The following is a 20,321-nucleotide window of genomic DNA, read 5'->3' on the forward strand; positions in this document are numbered from 1 at the left end:
TTATTATGCTTTGCTGTTTATTGGACTATAAAATAGTCATTATCTCTAACACTCTGGCCTATGTCCGTTGCATATTTTTAAGACCGTTTGCTATTCAAAAAACAGGAATAGAAAACCTGTCGAGTTCAGGAAACACCCTATAATTAATATAATGACTTACGTCCATTTAAAGACGATAACGTTGTGTTGATATCATTACATATATATATATATTCTCATTGTCCACTTATCTATAGTTAATGTGGGTTCACGTTAACGTAAAGTGGGGCTTGGGAAGGCTCTTATCCGGTCCACTGGCGCTCTCTAGCGGTCGAAGTTAGAACTGAGTCCTGAATTTAGCGTGGAGTTGAAAGGTCGCCTAGAAAACATGGCAGCTTCCAGCAAATCGTCTGTGGTTTTGAAAGCAGTGAAGCAAGTAATGGTGCAAATGTGTCCTTTCGAGTCCAATGTTCGTTCCACACGGTAAGGATTCTGTAAATATACCTTACCTAGTATATACTGGAGATAAATGTTTTAATTCCGGTGTTTAGGGGTAGTTCACATCAGTGAAACGACCCGAGATTGACATTGCCCTCATAGGGTCGGTAGTTAAGGCTGGTCAAATAGTGAAGACACGTACTATCGTTTAATTGGATGATCTATGAAGACTACTATGAGAATAACATCTAGACGTTTTAAAGCTATTATTGTTGTTATATCTTCTAGATCGGAAATTAATTGATCTTGGTAACAGGGTAAACTTACTGTTAAGTAGCAAGACAAGCACGACTTGTTTACTTGGCTGAGTTCGTCAGCCATGCTCTCACATAGTTTGCTATGTTTGTTTCATAAATGAACGTCGCTGCGTCTCCATCCACAGAGAGTTTCTCTTCATGGTGGGCTCGGAGAAGGCCAGGGCCACCAACATGAACTGCGAGGTCTCCACCGTAGTAAAACACGACAAGTCTGAACCTGTAGTGGACATCACATTCAGTAAGTATTGTGGTGTTTCTTTTACTGATGACAAAACAGTTTCAAACGCATCTTTATTAAAAGATCATATGTAATAATACAGGTCCTCCAGCAGTCCGGGAACCACCATAGACCTCTTGTAACGCAATGCAAATTGTGAACAGTCCTATATCCTGTTGTTAATAATGCATAAACAACATTTTCCCCCCTTTAAAATAACACAAAATCAAACACTTTTCCATTGTATTTACTTTTAAACAAACAAAAGTTTGTTTCAATACTCTGATGAATTATCTCTTTCCTCCTATACTCTTTAACGCTTAAAGAGGAATTAAAAAGACACTTACATCAAACTACACATAAAACAGTTTGTTGTTTGGTTTTTCCCCACTGTCAGAAATGTCTTAATGCAGGCAGCCTCTTTGGGTCCAGCCTCTGCTGTAATTCTGTTGTTCAGCAACTCTCGATCAGTCTCCCAGGGGGTTTAATACACCGACTGATGAAGCGTATAACCAGCTGGTTAAAGCTGCTAGAAGGTTCAGACAGTTCTGAGGTCTTAGAGAAGGTTAGGTTGGTTCCCATCCACATGTACCTGTGGAAGAGTCTCTGAGACTAAATCTGCCTCCAGACTTTAGCTTAGGATTCTGGTCATTTTCTTTTCACTGCATCCACGGCTGTTACCTCAGCTCCTTGGCTTCCACACGGGTCTTCTCTGCTGCCCCACACAAGTTAAGTCTTCTCGTCACTTGGCAGTCTATTACTTAGTCCAATATCTGGTGATCCTCAGATGGTTCTGCCTCTGTCTATCTGTCTGTCTGGAGTTAAGCTGAATACCGATCACAATTCACTCCTTGTTTCTGTTTCTCTCAATCTTGACGTTCTGGCTTGGTTGATTTTTTTTCTCACGAAATGTAACTGTTATTGCATACATGAACCATGTTGCGTTTCATATGGCCCTTTATAACTGATTCAACTGGAGTATCAAACACGGAATGATTTATTTTGCACATATAGCAGCAGATTGTCTTTTAATTGCTGGCATTTTATAACTACTGAACCAAATCTACACACCTGTAAATGAAGGCTTAAAAAAAAATGTTTTGATATTTTTTTTTTATTAAAAAATATTAATCTAATTAATTAAAACATGTAATCCAGAGGTGTGAATCGAGACCGCTATTTTTTAACGATTTATCGTGCAGGCCTGTTTTGCAACCAAACTCTGTGGGAACCAGCCTTGATGGACACGCAAGCGGTGAATGCAGTCAAAAAAGAACGCAAATCATAAGCATTTTGATGCGAGTGTGATTCAGACACAAACAGGGGAGAGACAATTTTCCAAAGCTCTGGCTGTTATGTATTCTATTTTTAAATCCAGTCCTTATTTTTCTTGAAAAGAGAAAATAACATTTATTTATTATTCGAGTACTTATTATTGATAATTTAGAGTATTGTTTGAATACACAAAAGTAAAACAAACCAACGCTTTCGCTTCTCTATATTGCCACTTGCCTTTTTCACGTGGGGCCAGTACCATCACGTGTGATGGCCCCATGTGATGGCTCAACTCGGTCTCCACCCACATCCCGCCACTTAGTCCTTCCTTCCTGCACAGGCACACAAAGGAAAATGACTGTGCCAGAGTGCAAGTCAGTTTTCATAAACTTGTTTTAGATATTTTTGGACACGTGGGAGAAGTTTCAGGTTGAACAGAAACTGCTGAGGAATTAATTGTTGGAACTTTGTTTTCACAGATATGGAGTTAACCATGTTAACGTAGATCAATATGATCTGTCTTTTAAGGAAGACTTAATCCATTCAATTCAGCCTGTCAATAAATATATTATGGTATGTATGGAAAGCTTGATATCCAACTCAGGGAAATGGAAGGCGTTGCAAATCTTTTGAGGAGTCTGATAATGCATTTCTAGAGATTTTCCATATTGTTCATATCAGCAACATTTGTTTGAATACCTAATAGGAATAAAGAAATCCAGCCATTGATTCTTGTCTATCTAGATTATGTGGAACCATATCATTCTTACAGATTGTGTTCCTACAGGAATGGGTTATTTAAAAAGCATGAGCACAAGATGAATTGGGGTGTTCAACCCATGTTCTCTGGTATTTGAGAAAAGGTTATACAAGCTTCCACCTTTTTATTACTGTAGAAAGGTCAAATGTAAGTTGTATGGAATGATCTATCATAACCTTGTCCAGTTTACATTCTTCCCTCCACCCAGGTCCTAAGTTAGTTAGTAAGTTAGCTGTGTTGTGTTCCACAGCAGATGGAGAGAGGTTGGTGATGAAGGGCGCCAAACTCACGGGACAGGAGATGTTGCAGGCCTTTCAGAGTCGCTGTCTAGCCAAGGACACGCAGGCTAAAGCAAAGAAATAAATTTAAATAATCCTTGTGTTTAATATATTGTGTCGCTTGCCATGTGTATATGCATTATGTTTATAATAAATTAATGTCCTTGAATGCATCCTGTTTATCAGTTTCTTGTGTGAAAGATGGAGTTATGGGGTTATTCTATTATTGAGGGTTACTATTTTCGTAATCCATTCCACCAGCATTACCGGTATGCTTCAACCTCTGTCATTATGTGCTTCAATAGAATCTGACCTCAAATTAGGTGCTGATTGGTTTAGTCTAGACTGCAGATTAGACTTAACTTGTTTATCGATACCTAGATAAGGAATCGATCAGAGAAAAAGACTATTACAATTGCCTTATTTCAAATTCTGCTAAAAAGTCCTCCATGGTAGATATGGGAGTAGACTAGACCATCAATAGCTATTAATTCACAAAAATCCCTCCATATTCAAGGTAGGAGTGGACCAGACCATCCAGAAATATATTACAGGATTCATCTACTAACCAATTAAGTAAAGCTTTGTATGCAAGAGCAGACGTTAGAGAGATAAGAACCAATGCATGATTTCTGTTCATTTGACACATGATTTTGTGGGAAGAGATCTGTAAATGAATCAATGAGATTACTAGAATCACTGTTGACGCTCTGATTCTAATTTAAATCTACTAAATAGCTACAAATGTTTATCTCTGATATGTTGAGAGAGCATGTGTTAAGAGTATGATGCAAAGCAGCACTCTTAATAATTGCAGACAAACAAATCATCTGGAATTTGGAAAACCTGATTCATGCTTCAACCTTTGTCATAGTTGTATTGAACTACATGTGGCGCACAGGTCAAATGTGGTTCTACCCTTTCACCCATTTGAAGTTGAATTGAATGTAATTGCAGTTTGTGTCCCGCATCTGTTACTAAACACCACACCCAGGACTTGGCAGACTAAAGGTGGTCCCATACCAGTTTCACAGGGTTCCTAGCACAACACCCGAGGCTATGTGTTGGAGGTCCCACTTGAAGACACTAGGATCGCTTTGAATCTGGTTGTACCTCTGAGTAGTTAAACAAGTCATTGACGTGTAATAACAAGAAGGGAGTGGCCGTTCTGAACGGACCTTACATTCCTGCCGTGTAGTGTATTTTATGAGGTAATAATGGTATTTTTGGTCATTGTGTTTTGAATATATTTTACAGACGGGAGAAGACCAACTAGTGTTTGTTTTCCATTAAAATATTTCCTGCGTTAGGTTTTTACCTTTGTAACAGTAGGCCTGAATGTAATTTGACTCGCAGGTGCGTATGTGTGGGGGGTTTATCCAAATAATCTCTTTCAACCATTTCAATGAAAACAATGGAGCGATGATTCAGGGACGTTTAGGGCTCTGATTGGATACCTCTGAACTTCAGGCGCATTCCACGTCCCTTTTAAGAGCTTAAATAGCCTCCAAACCTTCACTGCAGAATTAGAAACAGTAAGAGATACGCTGCTAAGCACATCACAGACGCTGTAACGATGGTTGAACGGTTTGTCGGGACATGGCAGACGGTGGCCAGCGAGAACTTCGATGAATTCTTGAAAGAAATCGGTAAGTTAAGGCATGGTAGGCTTTTTTCCCCCAATATATAAATGCAGTTAAAATTGTATAAGTATATATGTAAGTATAACACTGCAAAATCACATGCTGTAACCCCAATGCAGGAATGGGAATGGCAATGCGAAAGGCAGCATGCATGGTTAAACCGGAGATGACTGTGAGTGTGGACGCACAAGATCTGATAACCCTCACGATGAAGACCTCTTTTAAAACAAAAGAATTCCAGTTCAAACTCAACGAGCCTTTTGAAGGAACATCAGCGAATGACAAGACTGCAACAGTAAGTCAAGGGAAAAGAAAGACAATGAAACGGTAATTCATTCATTCATTCATTCTTTCCATGAACTTGTCTCTTTTTAACTCGCCAGATTGTTGTGACCCTTGAAGGGGGCAAACTTGTGCAGAAACAGACCTGTGAAGGCAGAGAAACAACAATTGAGAGGGAAATAGTAGATGGCAAGTTGATAATGGTAAGAGTTTTTGCACAGCGTTTTGCTTTCAAATTCACGTTTTTTTCTACTTTTGTCTGTCTAATGAACTGCATGTTACGGAAATAACACATGAGCTGTTTATGGAAAGATGTGCTGGATCTGTTTAATGCATGGCCTTCATTGTAATAGTTATAAACAAATATACCACAGTCTTTTAAGAACTACGACCACTCCCTGCACTGCCCCAGCAGCCTGCTTTACCTAGAGTTAAAGCTTATACAAATGGCCCAGTGTCATCGGAGCTCTACCTGTCAATTTCAATCCTGAACTTTTCCCACGCAGACATGCAAATCTGGAAATGTTGTTGCCACGCGAACCTTCCAGAAGTAGGCCGGATTGGATGCCCTGGGGGATGAAGGTTGCAGCCATAATCTGAGTCAGGGATGGTTACTTAACCATGCTGTTCATTCAATCCCATGCATTGTTTTATTGGAATTACCTGCAATTATTAAAAAGAGATCCCAAAATGATTTTGTCTTTGGCTATTATCTCATAATTATCTGGCTATGACCCTCAATAAGCTTGTTTTGTTCAAACATTCAACTTGGGTGAAAAACACAGACCCCCCCTCTTCTGTATCATTGCATGTTTTGGAGAGAAGGGGCCCCCTATCGGAGGAAATCATTCACTAGTGTAACCTTGGAGTTTGAGGTCAAAGGGCAAGAGGGTCCTGCAGTGCTAGGCAGATCCACGTGTGTTTAAATCAGGCCCACCTGATTTACAATGTTATATTTAAACAGAAGCATCGCCAGGTATTGGACTTTGGAAGGACCCAGGGATAATTGAGTGGTTAAAAAGTGATCATTACAACATGTATTATTCAACTGTTCTGATTTGGTGGGCAGATTCCCATGCATCACTGCTATGCGTCGGTATTCAAATCACCCCGTGATCCACTTGCCAAAAGATAGAGTGGTGCCAGCTTGAAGCCATCACTTCCGGTCTAGGATAACACAACTCAACGTAACACAGATGTCATCTGCTTCCCTATTTGGAGTTCCGAATGAAGGACACAAAAGTTATCTGATCAAATGCGGATTATCAAAACAATGATCACAAACGATCATACGGACCCAGACCCACCGTCAGCGTAACAGAGAGAGCACAACAACATACCGTCAGTATTTATGTCCTGCTTCCTCACGATGATCACCTCCATCAGCTGTGTCTGTGTTTTCCAGACCGAGCCGCCCGCCTCCCAAGAAGCCACGCCCCCTTCACAGGGCAGGTAGAAGGCATCACAGGCCATAGAGGCTGTCGCCTCTAGGGGGCGCTACCTAGTTGTGCGCGCTGGTCAACCAAAAAAAAGTAAAGAAAGACAGGCATAAAGAAATAAAGACTTTGCAAACCCTGTTTCCACTTTTTCCACGGCCCTGCCTTGCCAGGTGCACTTGCCTATATTGTGCGCGCTGAAGGTGGGGGGATGGGGGGTCACCTTCCCAACAAGTCAGAGAATATTGACATGCTGATTGAGCACAGTTCATTAAGTTCTCATCTATTTTGCACAACATCAAAAGGTCCAAGGCTTCAGGTCCGCAATTCAGAAGAAGAACAAAAAGAAGAGGGGAGGAGGGCCCGATGTAGATGTATGTCCATGGCCAGCTATGAGGTCACCGAGGCCCGGACCACGTTTTTTTATACACACAAATTGTCGCTATATAACTGTATAATCAGGTGTTGAAAACACTATTCCAGTGGCTGCTGCAGAGAGGAGCTCCAACTTGACGCTGATTCAAACCTACAATGGGTCAAGAGCGACTAAATGGACTTGCGTTGATCTTGGGATTTTCAGGCAGATACCATTGGATGACACCATAGATGACTTGGCACCATGGATGAATGGACACGTGAAGGAAGTCCAGACGTGTCCATGTACCAGAGACTTGAACGATTTTTTTTTCTATGCTGGTCTTCTGTTATTTTTTGTGCAAGTGTCAATGTTTCATTAAATTTTTTCCTTATTTGAGGAAACATTACGCAAGCTCCAACCTTTGTCACGGTAGGCGGAATATGACACAGAGGTCAAATGCCATTCAAAATACTCTTTCCCCCATTTGCACAGAAAAAGCGGAACATGATATTTGTGACGTTTTGGACTGTGATTGGTTTGGTCTAGGCTGTGAGTCACACACCCCTTTAAGTGGTTGACCTGCATCCAAGCCTTAAATGCAGAGTTGGAAAAAGTTAGAGATTGTCTGCTTAGCAAATCATAGAGGCTGCAGATATGGTTGAACAGTTTGTTGGGTCATGGAAGATGGTTTCCAGTGAGAACTTTGATGATTTCTTGAAAGCAATGGGTAAGATAAATTAATTTTGTATATTTTGATTTGTAATATTCCCCAATGAATATGTAATTTTCGGTTTTAAAGTTTTCCCATACAGCCTAATTGCATTCTTCTAAGCAAAATGATGTGCGCTTACCTCACGCAGGTGTTGGATTCGCCATCAGACAGATTGCAAGTCGGACTAAACCCAGTTTGATAGTGACCTTGGACCAAGGAATCATCTGCTTGAAAATGCTCAGTTCTTTCAAAACAACAGAAGTCAAGTTCAAGCTCAACCAAGCTTTTGATGAAACAACGGCGGATGGTCGGAACACAACGGTGTGTCAGAGGGGAAGGATACCCAAAGCAACGCAATTCATACGCTTGGCTGTTTGGTGGAATAACGCTTTTTCTTTTACTACCCAGAACATCGTGACCCTTGAAAATGGCAAACTCGTGCAGAGTCAGAGCTGGGACGGCAAGGAAACGACCATTGAGCGGGAAATAGTAGATGGAAAACTAGTTACGGTGAGCATTGTTTCACATTGTGTTATTGGCATTAAATTCATGAGCGATGTGTTGTATGATAGCGTAGGCCTATATTGAGAATTACACCTATCCCAAATCTAACATTGGGTCTCACTCCTATTCACTCATCCTTACCTGCCGTTCCATCACAGAAATGCAAGATTGGTAATGTTGTTGCTGTGAGGACGTTCCAGAGGGAGGCGTGATTGGACGTCCACGGTGGCTGACAGGCTCAGACCCAAGCACAAACATCGTTACAGCAATGGTCTGTAGGCCTATTATACCGCTCCTATTATTATTTATTCTATTGGGTTTCCAAATCAAACATTTCTATGTTCCACAGGGATATTCACCCCCGACCAAAGCATTGTCGTGGTGAAATAAATAACAATTTAAGGGTGATTGATGGAAATCTGATAACTTCATTAATAAAAGTTGCATGGAAGAAATATAAGTTGCCTAATTTAAATTTGGGTTTGTGTGTAGTTGTTGCAGACAACCCAACGTTTTGCTGCTTCAACAACACATCTTTTTTAAATTCTCTTGCGTAGACACCCTAACCCCCCGTCCATTTGTCAAATTAACATTTTAACAATAAACATTTGTTCTACAACATCCGCAGGATCCGGCCCTTTCTCACGAGCCAAACAGCACATCTCCAGACCTGGCCCAAGCACTCGTCATCTCCCGCCTCGACTACTGCAACGCGCTGGTGACTGCATCATTTTGACTGTTAAACCTGCGTTGTAATTTTGTGGTTTTGTGGTCTTTTTATAGTGTGATACATTTCATAAAGCTTTTGATTTCTTATCAGTCAGATGAAGCCCATAAATCATTAAATCCACCTGAACAAAGCACCAAATCAAGAAATATGAGACCCTCTATTAACAGATTTTGGAAAACATTTGTTTTTTCTTCTGTTGGAATATCTCTGATGTAATAAATCCCCTTAATTTTTACCAAGATAGACAAAGGGAAAGCTCAGAATGCTCAACTTATGTGGAATAATAGAAAATCTCGAATAATTGTAATAAACCTGGATTAAGTTATTATGTATACACTGTGAAACATCTTCGGCCCATTTACAACATATTTTGAAGGAGTAGTCATATTTTGTATATATTTACATCTTGAACGACATTTATGCTTAAAATGTATGCTTAAAATGATAAGAATTTAATATATACAATGTCAAAGGAAAATTAAAAATACAGCACGTCAATAAGGAAACAAAATAAACTACAGGCAACAACGTTTACTGCTCTTACTTAATATAAGATTATAACACAGCTCATGCATTTGCTCTAAAATGTCAATCGTCTCAAATGAGCCGCCATGCTCTTTACCAGTTCACCTGGTAAACAGTAACATGTAGATACACTCCCTACCACAAAGATAAAGATGATCATATTCTTTCACACTCAGAAAGGATGTGAAGATGGTAATTAAATTAAGTAATTTAACATTCAAACACTATTTAGAGATGTATCCTTAAAATCAGGGAATAGAAGATTAATTGTTGGAAAATTCGAATAAATAAATAATTTAGACATGGGTAAATTTTTTTTAGATTCTATTGCTGTTTTTGTCATAGAATCCAAGATTACCCTTTTAAAAACCCATTCAACAATTTTAAAATTTTTGTATCATTCCTGTAATGATGAGGGTTGCTCGTAACATGAACATTATACACAATGTGTTTTTTTTCCCAATACATTTCTCCAAACATCAATGTCCATTAGCCCCCTCAGACAGTATCCGACTGGGCTCTGTGAACTTGGCTGTCAGCAGGTAGAACAGGGCGGGGCCAGGTACCAGTGCCAGTAGCGGAAGGTCCTGGTCCAACTTGTCCAAACGGGAGATTGAGATGATACCATAAGCATGAATTATCCAATGGCTAAGCAGAACAACAAGGCGTTTCTTCTTTGCAATCAGGTTTTTCAAAGACTTTGGAGAAAGGAGAGAAAAAAAAAAGATATACATTAGAGACAGGCAAGAAGTCTTGCATTGATTAGACGGATTAAAAGTATTACAATATCCAAATCTCGATTAGCTTAAAAAAATTTAAACAAAGCTAGCTCATTAAGGTGTGAGGGATACCAGTTCCATTGCTTAAAAAACAAATCGATTATCAAAATCTGTATTTTATTATAAAAATACAAACACCTTTTAACAATGAAGGAGAGTGCTGTTACCTGAATCTCTGATGCGGACATATAAACAGCCAGGGTAACAAGCGAGAGGACGAGTATGATGTAAGGAAATGCATAATCTGTGAATGAAAATAAATTGTCAATCAAATCAAACACACACAGAACATAAAGATAAACATACTATCATATGCTAAATATACTCACACAGCAAACCTCCTCCAACCGCCTGTAATACAGTTAGTACTGGGAAGAAATACAGTGCCGCATATACACTTTTCAGGCGATCAGACTTTCCCAGACCACAGGCTATCTTCTTCACCAGCAGAGGGCGCAGTAGCATCATCAGCACCAGGCAAAATGCGTAGTAGATCAATACCATTGTATAGCTGGAGAAAATCAGAACAGTAGGTGAGCGATTATAAAGACATCATTTTAATGAGGGAAGTCATCAATCACATGCACACATTAAAGTGTCTAGAGATGTTTAAATTACTCACAGTGGGTAGACAGCTTCCTGTGTACAGTGCATTGTGGTAACATAGTCCGGACTGGGATTGTAGAGCATGGTGTACCAGTCTGAGAGCATCTGGACACGACACGAGCGGATGCTGAGCAGCCCGATGGGCTCAGTGACCAGCAGGGTGACCACGGCTGAGACCCCACACTCCACCATAGCCGTGATGTGCTGGAGCAGAGCACTAGAGCTGAGGGAAGAGGAGATAAAGAGATTCAAAAGACAAACAAATAAAAGTATTTTATTTAAATAGTTTCCACATTGATTTAATATTTCTACAAGAACAGGTACAATATTTCAATAGATGGTGAATTTGTCTTCATTGTTTATCTGCTGATAAAATCGGTTTTCGGATCGGCACTCTCCAAATATCGAAATCGGTATAGTATCGGTGAACCCATTATCAGGGACCCACACATACGAAGCCCTTAATCAGCCACTTTCAACTTTCAATGAAAGCAATTGACATGGCCCGTATAATTTAGTTGAAATCAAAGTACCAATAGGAAAACTAGCAGGGTTAAGTCTCACATTGCTACATCACTACCACGGTCTGACCGCAGGCCGAGCTCCACCTCTGTGGCCGTGGTCAGATTCCGGTGTGGACAATTCAAACTGATCCCAGGGCCCTGCATTATACTGTCGATAAGAGTTGTTCCGATACCGATGCCAGTATCAGAAATACGTCCGATACTGCCTAAAATTAGGTATCGTTGAGTAAGCAAATCTATGCGCCGATCCGAAAAACCTAAAACATGGATGCTGACACTTAACTACATGACTTTTCTCACTGCACGTGATGTGGGTGGCCAACCCAAACCCAAAGTTCAACATTTCAAACGTTCCTGTTTTGCGCAACAATGCAAGCAACATGAAGGAATAGATGGACGAGATGGACTTGGCGAGTTGGGATGCTATGCTCAATTTCTCCAGCGGGTGGTGCACAAAGGGCTACTTTCACAGCGAGGTGTGTGAGCGATGTGCTGGCGAATGGTAGACATATAGTTGGACACGTTATACACTCGCCACTGCACACCAAGAGGATATCCAGAAGGATTACCAAATGCTAAATTCATGGGACAGTGATGAAGAATTGTTTTAAGGGAACCCATATACAAAGCAATGCCTTATCCGTTTTTATTCTAGGGGCATTTAGTTAATATAATACAGTTAAATGCTGCTGGTCCATACCTCTTCTTCCCCGAGTACCACTCGATGAAGAACCAGTGCAGGACCAGGGGCAGCATGGCCATGAAGCCCAGGTACAGCCAGTCGTAGAGCTCCGGGGTCTCTGTGCAGCGCTCACAGGCCTTTTGGAGGTTGGTTCTCTCTCCCCGAGGGCACACCTACAAGAGATGCGTTTAATGTGTTCATGTTTAAATAGTTCTGATAATTACAAAGGTTGAAATGCTATGAAGTGAAAGAGCAATGAACTCTGCAGTCTGCCGATTGACTTCCATTATAAAATACAATATTAAATAAAAACATAAAATATAAGAAATATGTGAACGATTCGTGTGAAGAAACTAAGATCTTTTTTAAGTTTGAACAAATTTTCTAGCTTGAAAAATGTTCAATGTTCAGGTCCAGTTCATTGAAACGTCTTTTGAGCAGGGGATGGATGTTAATACTCACACCACACTCCCGCTCCACTGACCCATTGACCATCAGCCGTCCACAGTACAGCCCCGGGCAGGAAGAGCTCATCGCCACCACTGGAAGGATTTAAATCAGTGATTAGTAAGAACATCTGGGAAACACTGCAGATATATCGTTTGATAAGACAATTGTCAGATAGGATCAATCATAGTCAATGATAAACACCGCATTTGGGACCAGTGGAGGATTCCGAGTATACAATGTGATGGTAGCGTCTGCCTGCAAAAAAATGTCCTTTATTAATGCACTTTATATATCAATTTAGTCTTCTAATTCATGATGAAATATATGGAATTTAGTGTTTTTTTAAGAAACCTATGGTTGAAGGATTGCAAATTAATCAGAATGGAAATTGTATGTTTCCCCTTCAGCGTTTCCCCTAGATTCTTTTTAAGCAGTGGTACTGTGAGTTGGTAACCTAGCAACACTAGGGGGGTCCGGGGCATGCCCCCCGGAAGACATTTTTGAAAAATAAACTCTTTAAATGGTTACTTCTGGTGAGATTTTTTGGGGAAAATGTACAGATTGAGCTTCCAAATACAATATAACAACCAACAGATTCAAGGTATCTGCTGAGACCTGATCTTTGTGCCTTGAGCTTGCAGGGCTCCAGACTTACTTTTTTCGCTAGGAGCACTGTGGCCCCTAACTGAACATTTTAGGGGCACAACCAGAAATGTTAGGGCCACACACCGCAAATCATCATGCCAATGTGATTTTCTATTTTTTCCCCAGTATAACTAATAAATATTTAGATAATAAATGCAGAAATTACAATGTGCGGTTTCAAATTCAGTGTCACAATTTATTGTGATTCCCATCTATACCAACTGTTTCTAAGTGTGCACGCATGTGTTCGACGAGCACGGAAGCGACAGGACGCTGCGCCTCCTCTCTGCCCGCTCCCCTCTCCATTGAGAATAGAGCAGGCGCGACAAACGCCTCCCGTGTGATAAGCCCTTTATGGGACATCAAGTCCTGACCGGGATCAGGTACCCGTGAGGACGCGGGTTTCGCGATTGACTACTCCGGTGCTGGATACGTTATTCAGGAGCGGAGGAGTCAACTAAAACTGTCAACAGTGGATGATGTGCTTTTTTTTCACAGCAATCTAAAGCACCAGGCCAAACACCACATAGTGTAATTTCCCATGGCTGGCCTCTCACTGAACAGTACTGTCCCGATCAGTAACTAGCTTGGGCGAAGAGAGCCTACACCAGCTACTTAATAGTCTCACTACCCTTACTTACAAGCGCTACTAAAGTAATACTTGACAAAATACAATGTGCTGCATCTCTTTTACTCATTTTAAACTCGTTTTGGAGAGTGGTTAGCAGGCATTGATGCAGGAAGCACAGAGAAAACAGAGAGGAAGAACAGAGGGGGCAGAGAGAGAGGAGAGACAGAGAGGAGAGAGGAGACAGAGAAAGGACAACCAGTGAGAAGATGCAACACAATGTGAAGTAGTAAATCTAACATACTATATCTAGTATGAAAACCTTGGGAGCAGCAGCAGTTTACATATTGTGAGCAATGTGTAGTACACATTGCTCACAATATGTAAACTGCTGCTGCTCCAATGGTTTTCATAGTAGATATAGTATGGTAGATTGAAATGTATATTATTTAAGCTAACACAATAAGTGGATTTAGAAGTTTGTCTTCCAGCATATCAACAACGTATGTTGTGCGTTTTTAATAAAGGCACAATGTAGCCTAAGTAATGTTACATGTGACATCTCCGATACGAATTGGACAGTATAACACGGTCATTTTCCATATTGTAACGTCACAACCCAGGTAGACTTTCTTCTCGATGATGTACACAAAAGCATTTTAGACTCGAGATTAATCTAAAGTAAATGTGTCTCTAAGAGACACATTTAAACGGCACACAAGGACCCAGCTGACACATTGTTTTTAGCTTCTAGAAATGGTGCTATCGATGTCGACATCCTTAAAGAACTTTATACATATCGAAGTAATCTTCATGTTTCAGTTCAGAGCAAAGCATGTAAAACTTACCCATGTTTTTACTTCAATTGAGCCAGATGTGTACCCTGTTGTGTCTTTGCTCCAGTGATGGATGTGTTGGGTTACTGCTTCTACTTCCTTGTCTTCCTCTCGTTGGTCTTAATTGGCCGTTAAAAAACATCCTATTGCCCCAATACCGCCGCCAACTGGACTGGAGTTTGGTCAACTGCAAAAAATAATTATATAGATATATGTACGTATTTATATTGATAATAATCATATTATAATCATAATAATAACAATAATACATATATAATATATAAGACAAACCATTTCCATAAGGGTGCACTAAGTAAAAAAACATTAATATTAGGTAATGCAATAAGCATTTACAAAAAAAAAATTAAAATATAACTAATGGTGTTCATGCATACATTATTTAGTATGGTTATGGTCAGGGTAAAACCTAACAATATTAGTTTTATTCAATGGAGTTAGAGTCTTCCCCTAACTCCCCTTAATAAACGTAGGGCCTACTGTATTCACCTTTTCACCCAATTATCGTTAACATAAGTAAAAGTCATAAGTAGCATGATAGTAAAATACTAGACCATTAGTTAACTGTTATATAACTATTAGAGAATGCTTATATGGTACATTGTTAAAATTGTCTTTGCCTGGTGAATGCACGGGACAAGCCCATGAGGCGATGCCTAGAGGTAGCCTGCATGAAATATATATTTTTCTCAAAGTTAAGTTCAAGACTCGTTGGGCTGCGCTTGCGTGAGTATTTACCCCTAAGCATATGCGCCGGTGAAAGATTTGATGCTGGTCAAAACAGACTTTTAATTATGTGAATGGTTGGAAAGCTCAACTATTATTTTCCACTCTTTTGGAGCGTGCAGCTAACAAGGTATGGCATTCTGTTTTCCTTGTCTGAAATTACTTTGGTATATGTCATCTCACATGCTGGCTATTGTTTATGTAAGCTTACATGGTTTCTATATTTTCTCGTTTATATTGTGTGTGTATAGTTTTTACAATGGATTTGGAGAGTAGGATAAACCAGTAACAAAAGGCTACTTGTCTGCCTGTGCTTCGAGGGAGTTATGGTTTGCATGCTTGTTCACAGACTATGTTCACAGGCTGCATGTGTTGCGGTTGATTTGTTGTTTTCTCGATGTCACTCATCGGGAAAAAAAACACATCTATTCGTTCACTCAAGTCATGTAGCCTATATACATGACTTGAGCGAACGAATTGAGGTCTGTCAGTTCATATTTAAAATATTTGCCTTCCCTTTATTCGTTATTTTTTGTTAAAAATTGTGAACTTACATTTAGTTTCCGATTTGGAATAGGCCTACTTAAAAAAAGGAAAACAAATCAACATGAAAGTCACATAAAGTAATAGTTATTAGGATTTGCGTAGGTAGCCCTCACCATGGTACATTTTGTCGGTGCATTTCATTTTGTGGACGACAGAGGGCAGCACTGTTTCACAGATATTGGATTTTATTATTCAAGAGAAAATGCACCTCAGATCCCTTGATCTGAAGTGCTTAACTGGCTGTCTTCATTTGTTTCAGGCTCTGCGTTACTAAACTCCCACATTAACAATATACTAACTAAGGGTTGCTGTAGAAATGATTACGTAAAATGAATGAATCATTATCAGTAACATCATCACACATTATTATGTCATTAGCCAAACAGATGTTGTGGTTTGTGCTGGTAGCTTGATTTATTACAATATTTGGCGATGCACTAGAAAGATTACAATTGTTTGTTGTATTGTGAGGTGTGCAATGGCAATAATAATTTATAATTTATTTATAATTCCTTGATTGAATGTTCAGTTCACCAGGAGCTCTGCAATGATGTGGGCCCTCTCCCAACCCAACATTACCATATTTTTGCAAGTGGATTATGCCAGCCTGAGACACAGAAGTGCAGAACAATACACTTTTTTGAAGAATATCCTATACATATATATTTAATCTGGTTTATTCTCCATAGGCCTCTTGCATGTCCAATTGGCCCATTCCTGGCTCCATGCGCGTGGGGCTGTCCTGGTCCCCAGTGGAACGGCATTTTCCACACCATGAAGCTCAGGTTGGAAGGTGTATTCAGGTGCACATAATTGGCCCTGGTGACTTCTGGCGGGTTTAGATTGTACCTAACATCCTCTTTGGCCGGGCCCCAAGTCTTGATGGTTGAAGGGGGTAGAGGTGGGGCCTGCTAAACCCTCTGAGGAGCCGTGAATGGGTGTCTTTCACTAAGCTTTGCTGGATCAAGCTCAATCGGGTGATGAGTTTCAGGGTTACGGGTATTGCTGCGCACAAAAAAATGTCTTGTGAATTTATTTTAATTAAATAGCACTGAAAGTTGAATTATTGATTTTACTTAAAGACAATGTATTCATAAAACGATAAAATATTTCATCCGTAAATTTATTTAATTTAGTCAAGAGCTCATTTAGATTTCCCACAATTTGCAGATGAGCTGATATGATCATCGGAGCTTTGTCTTCTGTAGATAGACATTTGCATATAAACCTACTGCATAAATTTAGAAGCGCCACAACCGGCCGTGCACTGTGCCCTGGATATTGGATATTGTCTTAATCACGATGACAATATCCATTCTTACTTGCAAAAATAGAGATAATGAAGTGTAAATATATATATATATATATATATATATATACACAATATAATGAATACAAGTATAAATGGAATCAAAAACTTTGTGGGACGCCTCCAGAATAACAAAAAAAGAATACAATCACCCTATCTCAAAACATCATTCTCGCTTGTTCTAATTGCCCTATTAAAATATTCTGCCTTAAAAATGTGTCATATCAGAGGACTTGAGCCTCATTACAGAGCACGCAGCAGCCAATTATCTGAGCCTTTCCTTGTGGGAAGTCAGAGCAGCCAGAGGAGGCTTGCAGCGGGGACGGATCTGGAACCAGCCCACTCCCAGCCGGGCCTCCACGTGTTAACGCGGCCCCCGACGCAGACAGGTAGACACCCTCTCCAGGTGCCCCCTTCCCAGTTCCCAAGCCCCAGTCAGATGACAAAGCCTGTGACCTTTACCTGGGTAGATAATGACTTGTTCTTGTCCTGGGGGGTGGGGGGGTTCACCGTGGTAACCGTGGGAGCGAGGCGTCTCCAGGTTGACATGTGACGGCCTGTCGGTGGCAGTTAGAGTCTGCACTTCAGCCACCTCAGAAAGCGTGATCTTCATAGACGAGACACAATAGATCTCTTTTGTCTGATCTAAAAAGTAAAGACAAAGCAGTGTGAGCACGGACGTTGTTTATGTGTGTGTGGGGGATACTGTGTTTGTATGACAGTTGTAAGGTACAAGTGCCCGACCTAAATGTACACATCGTTTACCACATTTTGGTGTAGGGTATGGATTGTGGAAACCTTTTTTTTATGCATAGATATGTTATTTACCCAAAAATAACACCATTCAATGAAAACTCTTTTATTGTTCCATCCTTTTCATATGGTTGTTGTTGTTCTCTGTGACTGTAAATGCCTTCACAACATCGTTTAAGATGTAGTGGTTGTAATGTCGTGCACACTAGCCCACTTTCCCTCTAGATAAACAAAAATAAGTGTGCGATAACAGCAGTAGTAGTGGGGAGTAGTAGGGGTCGTGAGCATGTTGAGTCTGTTAGAGGGCTGATCAGACCGAGAGGGCGAACAACTCCGAACCTTGAGGGGAAACAGCGGTGGATGAATGTCATTGTTTGGCCAGAGGGCGAGCGGGGAAGGTTGACTTGCTGGTTTGATATTTCGAGTTGCCATAAGTAGTCAGAAGTGAGCTATGTGGACAATAAGCTGTGGAGGACTGTGTTGGTAGACAAGGGGTGTAGGAGGAGTAGTAGGCTCATGGTAAAAGGGTTATTTCATAATGCAAAAAGATCACAATCCTAATTGTTCTACAATAACAATTGCACTGGACTTCTCTGGTGGCTTGGTAGATGTCTTGTATTTTATTTAAGTTACTTTTATAAACAGCTAGTTATACATATATATATATATGTCTTTATTTTCTTGATATTTATTAATTTTTGTACGTTTACTGTTCTGCCGCACTCCAACACTCTCCCCCGGATTTACTCGCCTAGTTTTGCAAGAGTGGAAAGCCCTAGTGTTTGCTTGTTGTACTCCACGACTGAGGTACTCAATCCCTAATGATAAAAGTAGAACAATGAACTTTAACCTTGACATATTGAAGTGGTTTCAAGCTCTTCATCTGACCCTGAACATTTACGATACACCTCCTTAGGTCTTTTTTGAGTAAACAGTAGCAGCTCTTTAAAGATACAACTGAGGTAAAACATTAATAAACAAATATACAGCAAAAGCACAAAGGGAGCAGATCGAAATGCATTTACAGTCCTTGACAATAGGAGCCTGCCCAGCGTTGAGCAGGAGAAAGTAAACTTCAAGAGGGAAAAAAAGTAAAGATGTCATTATTTATCATCTCAAATCTGACTTATTTATGAGGCAGAAACAGAATGAAATTCTCGGTTGAATTTGTCCTGAATTATTTATTCTGAAATGGTTAATTCCATACAAAGCTCTGGCAGATCCCTCCTCTGTTCTGATAAATACTTTATAAACTTTCCCAAATCAAAAAACGAGAAAGATGGGAGGTGAAGAGTGAAGAATTGTCTTCTACTCCCTTCAAGAAAGATCGCAAGAATTCTACATGTATTCATAATTATAATAATTAGTCATTATCAAAGAAGACAAAATGGTTGATATTTTCATCGCATCTAAAGCAAATTGACAGTGGAACCGGAGAACTAAAGATATATTAGGTCATGTGAGGGTGTTGACTAGTCTTTATAACTGAGGTGTTTGGATGCACGATAGAGTCCTAGGATGGAATCGTCAGAATACTGCTAATGACAGACGCTCGCTTGATTACAGCTGAATGTGGGGCTGAGGGGAAGCTGGAATGATTTAACAATTTAGCAGCACCCTCCTTTGTGTGTTTCCATTACTCATGCTTGGACAACAGCCTCTTTACATCTTCCTCTCGCTCAAAACAAACACACACACACACACCCCCATGTGGGCACACACACTCATACATGCATAAACACACACACGCACACGCGCACACACACACACACACACACACACACACACACACACACACACACACACACACACACACACACACACACACACACACACACACACACACACACACACACACACACACACACACACACACATTCCCCTTCATGCACACATGCACAAATGTACACACAAACATACCCCCACATGCACATGCAAACACACACACACACACACACACAATTGCACATCCGCACACAAACAAATACACATATACCCACAACCACAACAAAATCTCCTCTAACTGGACCTGCAGGGTCTGAATGGATCTCATGCATCAGAAGCACATATCCAGCACCTAGCTACCACGTGAAGGCACAGAGCGAAAAACGTCATGCTCTCGAATACACGTTTTATTCTTGTGACTCAGTGCTTGTGCAAGATACTGTATGGTGCAAGTGTCAAGTGAAATGCTATTTCTTCATCAACACTCTTCAAAAAGTAAGAACAATCTCTGCAGTAGTTTAGAATTAATAACGCAGTGTGTCTCTTCTATGTATGAAGAGGGATAGGGCCTATCCAAGTGTATCGAACACATCATTCCCTCAACATTAATGTCGCTTCCAACAGATAACAACAAAGTGCCCATTCGAGTGACACAGAAGTCTGTAAGTCTCTGAAAAAAAAGAAGAGTTTTCACCGGAAC

At 40.3% G+C, this 20,321-nt stretch overlaps 3 protein-coding genes across 4 annotated transcripts; 2 read left to right on the forward strand and 1 right to left on the reverse strand.

The window, feature by feature from the left end:
* Window positions 1-306: 306 nt before the first annotated feature.
* On the forward strand, window positions 307-3,455 carry mrpl53 (mitochondrial ribosomal protein L53). Its single transcript, XM_056583136.1, has 3 exons — window positions 307-462; window positions 860-972; window positions 3,237-3,455. Exons 1-3 carry the CDS (start codon window positions 368-370, stop codon window positions 3,347-3,349), a joined length of 321 nt encoding a protein of 106 aa, XP_056439111.1. The 5' UTR covers window positions 307-367; the 3' UTR covers window positions 3,350-3,455.
* Window positions 3,456-4,476: 1,021 nt separating this feature from the next.
* LOC130376277 (uncharacterized) lies at window positions 4,477-11,480 on the forward strand. Its single transcript, XM_056583497.1, has 10 exons — window positions 4,477-4,913; window positions 5,027-5,202; window positions 5,291-5,392; window positions 5,696-5,739; window positions 6,595-6,637; window positions 7,617-7,710; window positions 7,844-8,016; window positions 8,104-8,205; window positions 8,358-8,470; window positions 8,828-11,480. The coding sequence occupies exons 1-9, from the start codon at window positions 4,841-4,843 to the stop codon at window positions 8,409-8,411; spliced, it is 861 nt and encodes a 286-aa protein (XP_056439472.1). The 5' UTR covers window positions 4,477-4,840; the 3' UTR covers window positions 8,412-8,470; window positions 8,828-11,480.
* jkamp (jnk1/mapk8 associated membrane protein) lies at window positions 8,311-14,669 on the reverse strand. Of its 2 annotated transcripts, XM_056583134.1 has the most exons (8): window positions 14,557-14,663; window positions 12,697-12,750; window positions 12,508-12,587; window positions 12,064-12,218; window positions 10,856-11,062; window positions 10,563-10,744; window positions 10,401-10,477; window positions 8,311-10,152 (listed from the first exon to the last, which is right to left on the reverse strand). In XM_056583134.1, exons 1-8 carry the CDS (start codon window positions 14,558-14,560, stop codon window positions 9,934-9,936), a joined length of 978 nt encoding a protein of 325 aa, XP_056439109.1. In that variant the 5' UTR covers window positions 14,561-14,663; the 3' UTR covers window positions 8,311-9,933. The 2 variants fall into 2 exon arrangements, with proteins under 2 accessions (XP_056439109.1, XP_056439110.1); XM_056583135.1 differs by lacking the exon at window positions 12,697-12,750 and having other exon boundaries at window positions 8,314-10,152; window positions 14,557-14,669.
* Between the last annotated feature and the right edge of the window lie 5,652 nt (window positions 14,670-20,321).

The sequence above is a fragment of the Gadus chalcogrammus genome, chromosome 22 (assembly GCF_026213295.1).
Source record: "Gadus chalcogrammus isolate NIFS_2021 chromosome 22, NIFS_Gcha_1.0, whole genome shotgun sequence".
NCBI classification, from domain to species: domain Eukaryota; kingdom Metazoa; phylum Chordata; class Actinopteri; order Gadiformes; family Gadidae; genus Gadus; species Gadus chalcogrammus.

What these genes read in the sequence shown, in the direction of transcription:
- mrpl53 (XM_056583136.1), top strand. Translation starts at nt 368, where the DNA reads ATGGCAGCTTCCAGCAAATCGTCTGTGGTTTTGAAAGCAGTGAAGCAA. An exon ending in TCCAATGTTCGTTCCACACG is followed by an intron (nt 463 to 859) that starts GTAAGGATTCTG and finishes CTCCATCCACAG; the next exon opens with AGAGTTTCTCTTCATGGTGG. An exon ending in TGTAGTGGACATCACATTCA is followed by an intron (nt 973 to 3,236) that starts GTAAGTATTGTG and finishes TGTGTTCCACAG; the next exon opens with CAGATGGAGAGAGGTTGGTG.
- LOC130376277 (XM_056583497.1), top strand. Translation starts at nt 4,841, where the DNA reads ATGGTTGAACGGTTTGTCGGGACATGGCAGACGGTGGCCAGCGAGAAC. An exon ending in TGATTTCTTGAAAGCAATGG is followed by an intron (nt 7,711 to 7,843) that starts GTAAGATAAATT and finishes TACCTCACGCAG; the next exon opens with GTGTTGGATTCGCCATCAGA. An exon ending in CGGATGGTCGGAACACAACG is followed by an intron (nt 8,017 to 8,103) that starts GTGTGTCAGAGG and finishes TTTACTACCCAG; the next exon opens with AACATCGTGACCCTTGAAAA.
- jkamp (XM_056583134.1), bottom strand. An exon ending in GGTTGGAGGAGGTTTGCTGT is followed by an intron (nt 10,478 to 10,562) that starts GTGAGTATATTT and finishes TTTCATTCACAG; the next exon opens with ATTATGCATTTCCTTACATC. An exon ending in TGTCCGCATCAGAGATTCAG is followed by an intron (nt 10,153 to 10,400) that starts GTAACAGCACTC and finishes CTTTCTCCAAAG; the next exon opens with TCTTTGAAAAACCTGATTGC.